The sequence below is a fragment of the Austrofundulus limnaeus genome, unplaced genomic scaffold (genome assembly GCF_001266775.1).
Source record: "Austrofundulus limnaeus strain Quisiro unplaced genomic scaffold, Austrofundulus_limnaeus-1.0 Scaffold528, whole genome shotgun sequence".
Classification (NCBI taxonomy): Eukaryota; Metazoa; Chordata; class Actinopteri; order Cyprinodontiformes; family Rivulidae; genus Austrofundulus; species Austrofundulus limnaeus.
In genome coordinates this window covers 96,604-109,242 of record NW_013952930.1, presented here as the reverse complement: position 1 = coordinate 109,242, position 12,639 = coordinate 96,604, and the positions used below count along the sequence as shown (strand labels likewise).

General features: G+C 38.5%; 1 protein-coding gene across 4 annotated transcripts in view; it reads left to right on the top strand.

Moving 5' to 3' along the window:
* cntn5 (contactin 5) overlaps positions 1-12,639 on the top strand; it is a 161,770-nt gene that overhangs the window by 53,042 nt on the left and 96,089 nt on the right. For all 4 annotated transcript variants that reach the window (XM_014026134.1, XM_014026135.1, XM_014026133.1 and 1 more), the window contains exon 3: positions 8,901-9,110. In XM_014026134.1, the coding sequence (XP_013881588.1) occupies positions 8,901-9,110 (210 nt within the window). The remainder of the gene's footprint in view (positions 1-8,900; positions 9,111-12,639) is intronic.

Sequence of the window (12,639 nt, the reverse complement as noted above, 5' to 3'; positions counted from 1 at the left end):
GGGGGGGGGGGGGGGTCATATTATACATGAGATTGTAATATACACAAATAAATATGGTAATATTAAATAATGATACTAACCTTGACTCATGCTGTTTTAATCTTGTAACTCCACATCTTCAGCTACAGAACAGAAGTCCATTTGCTTCATATTTTTTCTTGATATTTCCCATGTCCTGGATGACTGAGAATCCAAAGAAACATCAGCCAGTAGTGTCGGTCTCTGACTGTTTCCATTTCGTTCTACTTTCAGCATGTTGCTTGGTTCCATAAATACAAAGCTGCACCAGAGCTGCTGACCAGAGTCAAGTGAAAATGTAAACAGCGAACTAAACAAAAATGTCTGCTCTGATTGCACAACTTCAGAATCGACAGGCTAACAAGTAGCATCTATATTCTACTTCTGTAAACAGCATGCTGAATGTGACGTCGTGGGTCACAGCAACGGCATGAAGCATTAACAGTGGAGTCTGATGGAGCTTGCATTTAAAATATAATATGAACATCCATGCAATAAACAATCAGATTTGTGAATTAAGACCTGCAATGTGAAGTCAAACATTTTGCAAGAACTGGAATGTCCTTTCCAGTTAGGTGTGAGTTAATACTTCAAACAAGATAAGCACTGTATGCAGTGTTCAGCAGTTGGAGCACCTACGGTGAGTAAAACTGGGATTTCATCTAAGCAGTGAACTGAAATTTTATTGGGGGAGGGGCACTTGACACTCCTGCTCTCGCTTTCTTGTTGTCTCTCCACATATATGTTGAGGACATGGTTGTGTTTGGAGAAAATACAAGGTGTTTTTTGCTTAGACTGGTAGGATTCAAAAGGTAGGATTCACAACATATCTTAACGGCTGGATGGACAGAGAGACAGATGGATGGACAGATGAATGGATCGATGGACAGATGAATGCATGAATAGATTCTGTTACTCAAGGGAATGCTGTCCATTTTACCCAAATATTTCGTATTTTGTTTTTTTATCAAGTAGTGTTTTTCTGCTTTACTCAGCACAGTGCAGAGATTATAAGTATGCTTTTAGCACTAGATCTATGAAACTCATGCCTTATTTTCATAAGAGAGTAGCTCTTCAAACTGGGTTTCAATAATATCGGTAACAGGAGCTGTGAGTATCAGTCCCTGCTGATGTGATGCTGTCTTGGTCTATTAAAATACTTTTAACATGAGGGTGTTGGTGTAATCGATTATTGACCTGGAGTTCTCTCTGAATGCTCTGAAAATGCTCACTTTGAAAAGCAGAGCTCCTCTGTTCTACTTTATTTCTTTCTCCACCAGTCGTCTCCGTCAAGTCCTTTTTATTCCACAGATATTTAAATCATGCAGAGGCAGAGAGGGCAGCACAATTAGATTTCTCTCATTTTTAAAAGTGGGCTGGGCAGGCATGATGTCTGAGGCCATCATTTCTCCCCCACAGTCAGCCGCTGATTGAAATAAAATGTTGCTTGGAGTGTTAAGTGTGGAATGGTAATTCAGCTTTTCCTCAGCTAACTGAGCAGTCTAAATATTAAAAGTGGGTTGCAGGAAATATGGAAGTATAGTGCTGTATAAGTAATGCATGAAGTCATTTCGACGAAGGGCAAAAGAGTCAGACACCTGAAAAATGGTTGTGGGGGGGAAAGAGACAAATGAGTATTTGCATGCGCTATGCAGAAATGGAGCACGCACTGAATATATTGCTGTGATTGTATGCCCAGGAAAACCCATGTTTAAATATGAAAGGTGTACGGTGGTAAAAAGGGTTAAATTTCCCGATCACACATCATCTTAACGACCCAAGTGACAAAGTCAGTGCCAACACAAACGGCCCTCAATAGTCCTGATTCTTAATTCTTGTCCCTGTGCCAATACTGAATCTGAGAAATGTGGAATCTATTTGAGTCCTACAGTCTGCAGTGGACTTCCTCCAGCTGGCAGGAGAATCTGACTCGTGATGCATTCTTTTTATATGAACAACTTGAGTCCATCAAATTGAGAAATAGAAAAGGAATCCATTGTGGATTTCTGTGGGATTGAGAAGTTGGGCACACAATTCCAGTCCTGGCAGTCACATTGCTTTGGTGTTCCCAGTGATCAAAACTCTAATCAGCAACCAAGGATTTTAGATCTGGCATTTCAGCGCAGCTACTTGTGTACATGTTATTAGCCTGTGTCTTCGTGCCAAGGAATGGAAAATAGCATAATATAGCCTGAAAGCAGGTGGTAAAGTTTTAGTTGCTGTTTAATATGTAGCAGGTCATTTTTGTTGAATTTTATGAAAACAAAAAGCAGTGGTTTTTTTTGGTCAACCGTAGCACAGAAATGGCTCCACCGATCAATGTGGAATTTGGCAGAAATGTAGATGTATCCTACCTACACTGCATCAGCCAACAATTTTACAATAGACCCCATATTTACGGAGGGTGCTCAATCTAAAAAAGGGGTGTCTGGACATTCAAAAATGCTTATAACTCAAAAACTATTCAACTCAGGAGCTTCAGATTATTTTTAGCTCTGATAAGGGGCTATCCATTGGGCCCATCAGTGAGCCCCCTCACCCACCCCGGATCCCCACCCCATCTCATCTGAAAAGGGGGTGTCTGGACGTACAAAAAAACTTATAAGTCAAAAACTGTTCAACATAGGAGCTTCAGATTTTTTTTTTTTTTTTTTTTTTAGCTCTGAAGGGCTATCCATTGGAAACATGTAATACTGTATATATCAGAATTAACATTTGACTTTGCAAATCTTAATGCCTTGAATTGGCTTATGTCTCTTTAAGAACCTCCTACTGTTTCAGACACTTCCACTTCAGCACACCTTCACAACAATACTTCTGGGGATTGTTGCTCTGTGGGGGCGGGAGTTTGGCTCCAGGACTGAGCTCCATGGAGGAGCTGGGTCCAACAGGTGGTGCTTTGTGTACTAAAGTTTAGACAGCTCCAAAGAGCTACCACAGGAGGTTCAATGATGAGTCAAAGCAACACTCTGGGTATGTTTTTGATAAGGAAATGACATTATAACATGATATAAAGCTCAAAGTCAATTTTGCATAATGCCCTCCTCTAAGGAGTGTCCTGGAGACTTCCACGTTTTTCATTTGTGATTCATGACAAAGTAATACCATGCATTATACAACACCACTGTGGTTCCAATTGTACTCTGGCAAGGTTGACACAACTCATACGATCCCCATCAGTAAGGGTAGAATTCCAAAAAAGACTAGGGCTTATAGTAAGTAGTACACTGTGATCAGAGATGAGGTGAGCTTGCATGTGATATATGGATTGTTCCATCTGTAATGATAGTCTGCTGAATAAATGGTCTCAAGCATAATCAGCTTCAGTCAATATAATCTCTCTGTGAAGGTCTTCATTAATCTTACAGCCTATGGCTAATCATGTCTGTCTACTTGAGCCCCCATGAACGTCTCACCTATTTAACTGTGCGTTCTTCCTTCTTTATTTCTAACAGTACAATCCCAGATCTGCAGACAATGCTTCATAAAACTCTCATATTGTCCCTTGTGCAGCGGCACCCCTTTGACCTCACACAAATATGAGTTTTCTGTGTTTTCCCTGGTCCTACCGGTGTTGTCTTGAAAAGTGCCATCCTCCTTTAGCTTCACCTTCACCTACGATCTTCATTTGTTTGCATGATAAAGTCCTTGTCTCATTGCTTGTAAGTGTCCTCAATGCGTCATTCTCAATAATGTAATTTCCATTAAAGCAAACCTGGAGACTTAATAGTCCAACATGCATATGATAATAAGGACAAAAGAAGCAGAAGCATTGCTTTTTTTTGTTTTGTTTTCCGTTTAGCTATAAAATGACTTTTGCCACCTTTGTTGATGCTATCATAAAGGTTGTGTTAAGACCTGAGACGGTAACTGATGGCAATGCACTACAGATCTCTGAAATACAGCAGGTGCAGCCTTTTCAACAACAATGACTGCTTCTGGTTTTACGCCCTCTGAGAGATAGGGATCAGTGGCATCTGCAAGGGTCACTGCTTTTATCAGATGAAGGTGACGGCTGACAAGAGCTAGTGCCTAATGGCTTCAATAGTCAAACAAACAATCCTTTTTTTTAGTTTTGTGTATTTATTTATGAATTTGCCCCAGTGTTGAATCTATTTTGCTGCAAAAAAAGAATGAAACATTTACAATCTCCACTTGACAAAACAGTTGCAAAATGATTGCCATCTTGTTGATGGAAAATCCCGGCAACACTGTTGAAATAGACAACTTTTGTCTTTTTGTTTACGAAACAAAACAATTCAACAATGAAATCATCTACGCTCTATTCAGGTCTCGTCTGAATATAAATGTCAAATTGTTGTCTTGTTTGTTAGTTTAAAGGGGCAATATTATGTGTTTCTCCGGCATACATTAAAATACTATACCATAATAAAGTATCTATGTCACCTTTAGCTGTTATTAAAACACTGTTTTATGTTTAAATAGAAAATAAACTTATCTTCTCCTCACTTCCTCTTCTAAACACCTTCAAATTGGCCTCCGTCTCTTTAAGAACCACCTTCTGCTTCTGTCTCGCCCATTTCAGTGCGGGGGGTATTCGCACTCGCACGGGGGGTGGGGGTGCTCTGATGCAGTTTATTTTGCATCTGAAAATTCTTTTTCCTCAAAGATATTTTTAATCTGAAAAGAGCTTCACTGAATGAGAACTAATGTTAGGAGGTCCGCAGACAGTTTAAGTTTCACTTTCAGTTTCACCCGAGAGCCAGCAGGAGTCATGGATGGGGTGAGTGGGGAGGTGGGGCGCCCTGCCGTGAGGAAGTTCGGCTTAAAGACATGTCCCAGGGGTGTTTCTGGTCCCCAAAGGCGTTTCTGGTCCCCACCTGTCGTTTTGCTCCTCAGCATGGCTTCCTAAAAACTCTGCAGGATTTCTTAAACATGCATGAATGAGTCAGAGCAAGGCTTTGGGCATGTTTTTATGAGAGTTTAACATTATAACATGATATAAAACTCAAAAAAGTTGATTTTACATGATATTGCCCCTTTAAGTTATCTTGGCTGGCTGTAAGGAATTGCTACTGGCTTGGCACTTTGCTTTTGAAGGGACACTTAAGCCACTGCCGTGAGCAATTCAGTCCAGAATTATTCTAGACCTAATCCAGAAAGGCTGTTCAAATAAGACCATCGGCATTAATAAAGATGAAACCGTCTCTGCCTTCCCCCATTGGTTCAAAATCGAAGCCAAAATGTTTTTTTTTTTTTTTTTGCCATCATGTTGTACTTTTGTCTGTGTCCTCGCTCTTTGGACATGAGGTTGTACCCTTGATAATACACACATTTTACCCCAGTTATAACTCTGGTATGTCACACTGTCAATCACAATGTGACACAACACTTTTCCCAAAGCTTCAAATAGCTATCCATCATTTTCTTTTTATTTTTTTTATATTGTTCCTTTCTGGGTCACGGGGGAACTGGTGCCTATCTCCAGTGGTCACTGTGTGAAAGACAGGGGACACCCTGCACAGGTCTCAAGTCCATCACAAGGTCAGAGAGACAAATGAGACAGACAAACCGTTTATTTTCACTCACACCATGGGACATGCTAGAGTTACCAAATATTCTGGCATGAATTTGGTCTGTGACCCAATAACTCTGAATTTTGATCATTAAAGAATAGAAAAGTTCTGAAAAACCAGTGACCAGCACCCAGAGTCTCAGACGAGTATGACAAACAGAGCTTCCATCTTCATGTCTTTATTCACAATAATAGTATTAAAACATTGCATCATGTTTCTGTGTGTCAGACATTTGACAGCTCAACTCTATTACTGTGGTGTGTGAAATAAGTTGACAGTATTGCTCCAGCGTCACTATGCTTGGGTTCTGTTTTCTCCACAACTCACTGGAACACTTAGGTTACACTGTTTTGGAATATCTCCACACATATTTCCTAATTTCTTTTGACTATAAAATAATACCGATGTTACTGCCGAAGTCTAATTTGAGGGGACATTGTGTCTCTTTTAAGCCAATGAACATTTTGTTATTCTCAGAGTGACAACTGGTAGACACACTTCAACATATAGAAATAAACTAGAAGTAGTCTGTCTTCTTCAATGTTTACTTTGAGTGAAGGATATATTTATTTGTAAGCCTTTATCAGCAGCACAGCACCATGCATGCTAAATATGTAAAAGGTGAGCGCAAAGAGACACTGTGCATTTATGAATCACAAATTAGACCCCTGTGTGATATTTTTCTTGGCTTCGGTTCGTTCTACAACAATAGCAGATTTTTTTCTTTGGTGTTTTTCTAGGAACAAAAACCTCCAGGACAGCTGAGGATCTTCGTCTCATTTCTGTGTACAAAATACTGTAGCTGTTGTCAAGTTATTGAAACATGACACTCCAATTATTTAGAAGAAACATGAGAACTTTAATTACATTATGATTTATGACCACAACAGGAGTTTGCCAACTGTCATTCACGTGATTTGTCACATTTTCATGTTCAGTAGATTTCCAGTAATAGGAGTGAAATGAGCCAGAGTTTTGAACCTTGGCTGAATGAAGACAGTGCAGCTGTCATCTTTAAACTCTGTCAATCTACTGTAAAATAAGCTGTTTCCTTGTCATCACTGCCAGCTTTTCTCAACCACACGGCGACTGTCACTGAACAGTTGTCACTCATACATATGTGAATGCAACAAATAGGATGTACAATATTTCCAAATGAAATGCATGTTAGTGGAAATATGCTGGGTTTAACCCATGTCACTTAAAGGAAATATAAAATAATTTAAACTGCTTGTGGTTTGGAGTTGTCGAATGACTATTAAAACTTTTTTATTTTCTACACGTGATTTATTTTCATGTTGCAATACCATTTATTCCATTTGTGGTATTGTAGGTCAGACGCTTCTAAATCATTGCAAGCTGTGATAAGAGCTACAACCCACGATGCACATAACTCTGCTTAGGTAGAAAAAATATTGCAAATTCATTTTTCTGCATTAAACTTAAGGTTGGCGGAGTCTAACCTGCAATAAGAACATGTTCAGTGCAGACACAGCTGTTGCTTTGATTCCACAGGAACCAGATAAATTCTAAAAGCAGCCTCGGAACTGCAAACGTCTGCTGTGAATATCGTGGTAAGCTTTCTGTGGATCTTTAAAACACGTGTGGACTGGACAGTCAAGCTAATCCTCTCAGCATCTCTAAAGCAGTAAAGATCGGGTCCACTGTTTCAAGCAGGACAAGAGCCACGGCTCCTCCTGACATAGAGATCCAGCAATTAACTGAAGTCCTCCTAACACCCTGAGTTTTCTTGGGGAAACAGAAAAGTGATTCTTCAATAGATAGAGCCCACCCTTCAGTCTACTTTTTTTTTTTTTTTTTTGGGGGGGGGGGTGTAAAGCTACCTCATTTCATTTTGCCTCCTAAAGCAAATGCCCCCCCACCCGCTGCTGTCAAAAACAAATTTTCAGCAGCAACAGCAGGCTCACTGTTATGAGAATGAGCAGAGGGGATGTGGTTTACAGCCCAGCGGAGCTGATTCTTGACACAATAAATGAAATAAGCAACTGCCACGACTAAATCTAACCACCAATTGCTTTGCTTTGCAATATTCAAACTCAAATTTTAAATAGACTTCCGTGCCTTGCTGTACTTTGGAATATGTTTACAAAGTAATTGTTAGCTCCATTTTTAGATAGTAGTATTTTTGTGCTGACAACTCCCTAAGGATACATAATTATTTCTGTTTTACTTCATTCTCTTGTAGCATTTTATCGTGTAGTGCAAAAACACTCCCATTTTTCAGAACTCTGATCAGACTTTTACTGGGCTTCAAGCTACTAGTCTTTTGCATTTTGTCTGAGCTTTGCATCTGATTTGAAACATCTCTCTTAACCACTGCCTGCTTTCAAAATGATCTTTGAAGATTTTTTGTCTAGAATAAAACTGCTGTTTTTTATGTTTTTATTTTAATAAAAGTACATATTAAGGTTCCATTAACATACATAAACTAAATGGAAAACAAGGACAGGGATGAGTGACTGTCTCAACAGTGCTTTTCTTTCCTAATATTAAGAATAAAATATTCTAAATATTAAGAATGTTCAAGGACTTTTTTAAGAAGCGTTTCACTGCTTTTATATGATGCTCTTAATTAAATAGAAAATGATAATGAAAGTTGGTGTATGTGTTTTTACTGTTAGGAACTGCATATCTTTATATTCTAAGTGAATTTGTTGAAGGTGCATTAATGGCTGCTGTGTGACTAATGCGTTCAGGAAAAAGGCTCATTGTAAAAGAGGTGAATGGAAAGATGTTGAAGAAAATGTTTCACAAAACAATTTTGACTATTTTCTGGTAATTTTGCCGCATGTTGTCAACTTTTTTGGAGGTTCTTTGGAAAACAAAGTTTTCACATAACATCCCCCCGTTAAGTGTGGGTTGCAATTAAGTAAAACATAATTTCAGTTTAATTCAAATTCAGAAATACTTTTTTGATCCCAAAGGAAAATTACAGTTCGAAACAACCCATTCAAGAAATTTAGATTATGATAGAGCTTCACGTCTACACTTTCTCTAAATTTATGAAGCTGTTGCATTATAAATACTTTAAATTATGATTTTTTTTTTTCATTTGAGACAATAAGAAGTTCGTTGTTTCAGTTTTGTCTAGAGGAGCCTTTTTATGTTTTTTTCCAGCCCTGCGAACACTTGTTCATTGCAAATAATTCTGTTCTTTACAGAACTGGTTTTAGCTCATCACTTTCTAATAGACAACATATAGTATAGTTATATTCGACTAGTTTCTGTGGTATAAAATGGCTTCATCTTTAAGTTAGCAAGTTAATATTTACATTTACAAGAGTAAATAAAAAATGGCTGACAAAACTTTTTTTTCAATTTCAGACTTTGCAAGAGCTGTTGCTGCGCGGCCAATATCATATTCAGCTGTCCTTCAAATGAGACAAGACAGCTCTTCACCGGTGCTCAGCTCCCGCAGCCGACCTCGACAACTGCACAGTGGTGGGCCGGTGCCTCTCGACTGGTCTGCTTTCTCCAGTCACCCTCTGTCAGCCCTGAGTCTGCTCAGCTCTCAGGAGGAGCACAGGACTGAAGGTGAAATAAATGTTGCAGACTGGTTCACACTTTGTTTGCTCTCCTCTGAAAGGAAGAGAAGTGTTGCAGTGTGTTCGGTAAAATTTGATTTTAAACTTAATCTGTGCACAGCAAGGAATTAAATTGTGTTGCCTGCTACTTGTTTTACTGAACTTCCCCAAACATGACCAGTGTGATTGCGCTCTTATTTCTGCTTACTCTGTTACTCCTGGATTTTATGCACTTTTGGTCTGTTTAGATTTGTTCTAAAAATGAATGCTACCCATTACTGTGCAATCTGCAGTGACGGGGAGCAAAGTGTTGATGAAACTGAAGAGGAATCATGGCAGTGTCCAGCTGTTCTTACAACTGTAGGAAGGCTCTTTGAACACACACACATCCTTGTATTGGTTTTCATTCAAATTTATGACTAACCCAGACATTTTCCATAAACTGACCATTACTAGTCAATTCATAACCTTAATCTGGACCAAAACTTAGTTCCCACCATACCTCCAAACCTAACTAGTAAAGCTGCAGATAAAGGGAAAAAAGTCCTCACTTAAAAAAGTCCTCACTTTACATCAAAGACCTTTGATAGTAACTATTTTACAAGTGGTCGTCACTCTGTAGCAGAGACGAGCACACACACGCTTGTTTTTATATCCTTGTGGGGACCGTGCTTTGACTTCCTTTTATAACCCTGACCATTTACCCTAAAACAAACCTCACAGGTATACATGACCCTGAATCTAGCCTAAATTCAATTCACACCTTGGTCCTGAATCAAACCCCCCAACCAAAAGCAGCATCCCTGCCCATGGGAACCAGACTTTGGTCCCCACGAGGCTGTGTTTTTCTGTAAAATGGTTCCCACAATGTAGTAAAATGGTTCCCACAATGTAGCAAAAACTTTCTCACACACACTAACCTTTATGGAGACATTGCATTGACTTAAATTAATTTCTACAACTCTGACCCCTTACCTGACACACACATAAATCTTATCTATATTCACACTTTAGCCCTAAACCTAACCCAGACCTACCAATAGCATTTCCCCCAATGGTGACTAGGCTTAGGCTCTCATAAGTACCAGTTGGTCCCCACAAGTAGGGGTGTATGCCAAAAATCATCCCCACATAAAAGGGAATACCTGCCTGCACACACACACACATCCTTGTACTTGCTTCAAACTGAGGACTTCTTATTGACTTCATTTTTTTCTGTAACTGCATTTATGTCATTTTCCCAAACCCTTACCATTACTAGTTTATTCTTAACCCTAACCTTAACTTACCATTAAAACTGACTAGTAGAGTAGAGCTGCAAAAAAATTGAGGATCAAGACAAAGTCCTCACTTCCCAAAAATGACCTCACTTTGTTGGTTAAAAAACCAACATGGTTCTCACTCTGTAGCTGGAACAAGTTCACACACACACACACACACACACACACACACACACACATTTGTTCTTGAACCCCGTAGGGACCTTCCATTGATTTCCATTGATTTTTTTTTAGACTTTACATCCTAACCCTGACCATTTACCCTATAATTAACCTCACAAGTACCTACCTGATCTTAAAACTAACCTAAACCTTGGTCCTAAACCTAACCCCTCACCCGTAATTTGCATTTGGACCAGTGGGGACCTGGCATTGGTCCCCATGATTCACTTCGGTCCCCGTGAGGTTGCTTTTTATTTTTTTATTTTTTTATTTTTTTGTTTTGGGGGGGTGGGGGTTGTCCACACATTGTAGGAAAAACCCATCCACACATGCACACACCATCATTTTTGATCTATTGTGTTGGGATTCATTAATATTAATAATCATTTATAATTTGACTCTTAACCAGAAAAGGACAACCTACCAGCCAAAAAGAATGGCTCAACTCTCTCCCTTTAAAAGCTGACATAAAGAAGCCCAGTAGAGATAATAGATATTGAGATATACGATGGTGTCCGAATCACTCATGACCTGCGCTCAGCTGCCTTTGTTTACAAGAAAAAAAATACAAAAATCACTATGTGACAGTTAACTCTTACCACCTATCAAATTTAAACCAAACACACACTTTTGCATTTTATGTCTCCATAAACACAGTGGCATGAATGTCTTGTTTAACAGCAGTTCCTGTAGCTAACGGCATTAACTTCCCTGACAGCTCACAGCTTTAAACCAAAGCAGAAAAAAAACTTATTTCCCATGTGGTGGTGTGTCACCCAGTCACCCCCATGAACCCACAGCTGTGATATGGAAGCAAAATATTTGATGTGTATATTTGTCACATAGGAAGACTTAAATCCCCAAACAACATAAAAACCACAACATGAATGATAGTATGCATTTTATTTTATTTAAATAAAAATAATATTTGAAAAATAAACTTTAGACCATCTACTGCATATTTATAGATCAGTCCTTCGATATAAGTTAATGTTCACATCATGTTATTGTATCTAAAGTGTCTCAGTAATGGAAATCTGAAGTGGCTCCTTAGTTGTCCGACAGAACCAACAGATACTGTTGTAACATCAGACATAATAACAGCTGGTAGGAAAAAAGAGGTGTGCAGTTTTCTGTTTCATGTTCATACTTTTTTGTCCAGTCTCTTTGTCTGTTTTATCATTAATAATTTTGTTCATGTTGTTATCAATGCATGGCTGTAAAATGGCACACCATTTTGCAACAACACTACAGGTATTGCCTCACCATTGTGAGTGGTGACAAGCCCATTACACCCCTACACAGGACTGATGTTGGGTGGGAAAAACAGATGGCAACAAGCAAATACCTTTTGTTCAGTTCTGTCTGACAAACAGCCATGCAACTTGACGTTGTGTAGTTTTAAAATACAAACTTTCACATTTAGGAACCAAATGATCAAACTTAGTTTTTGTTTTCTGGAATTTTTTGTTTTGTTTTTAGGTTTTAATTACAATGAACTGCTGGTGGAAAGAGTGTTTTTGTATTTGAAACCCTTCTGATAATGATCATGCTGCTTAAGATATTTTTACAGTCTCTTCAGAAACTACTCGAAACATTAAAACTAAAGCTTTTTTTCCTTTTTGTCAAATGAAGCATGTTTAGAGTTAGATCTGATTTGGGTGTTTACTAAAATTATACTTCCGTTGGAGAGAAAATTACTATATTTTGTTTAATTCAAAAGTGTACCTTAAGTGAAAACTGTGGATATTTTTTTCATGCAAAATTTCACATTTTTAAGAAAAACAATAAAAGTTAAACTCAAACTCGAGGGTTTTCCATTATTTAGCACCTGTTTTGGATTTGTTTGCTTGTTTGTTTGTTTGTTTGTTTGGGGGGGGGAGTGTTTTTTGGTGGTGTGCCCCAAAAATATGTCTCAGCAAATACCAATCTGTACCGTTTTGACAATTAGGTCTACCAAAATTCAAATTTGCATTTGAACCAATTAAGTTTGAATTGTCTCCTAAACATCTCCTTTTATTTTGTTTGAAAATGTGGTACTTGTATTCATAGGTTCTGTGCAGCACCAACCATTCTTAAAGGTCTTGACTTCTGTGT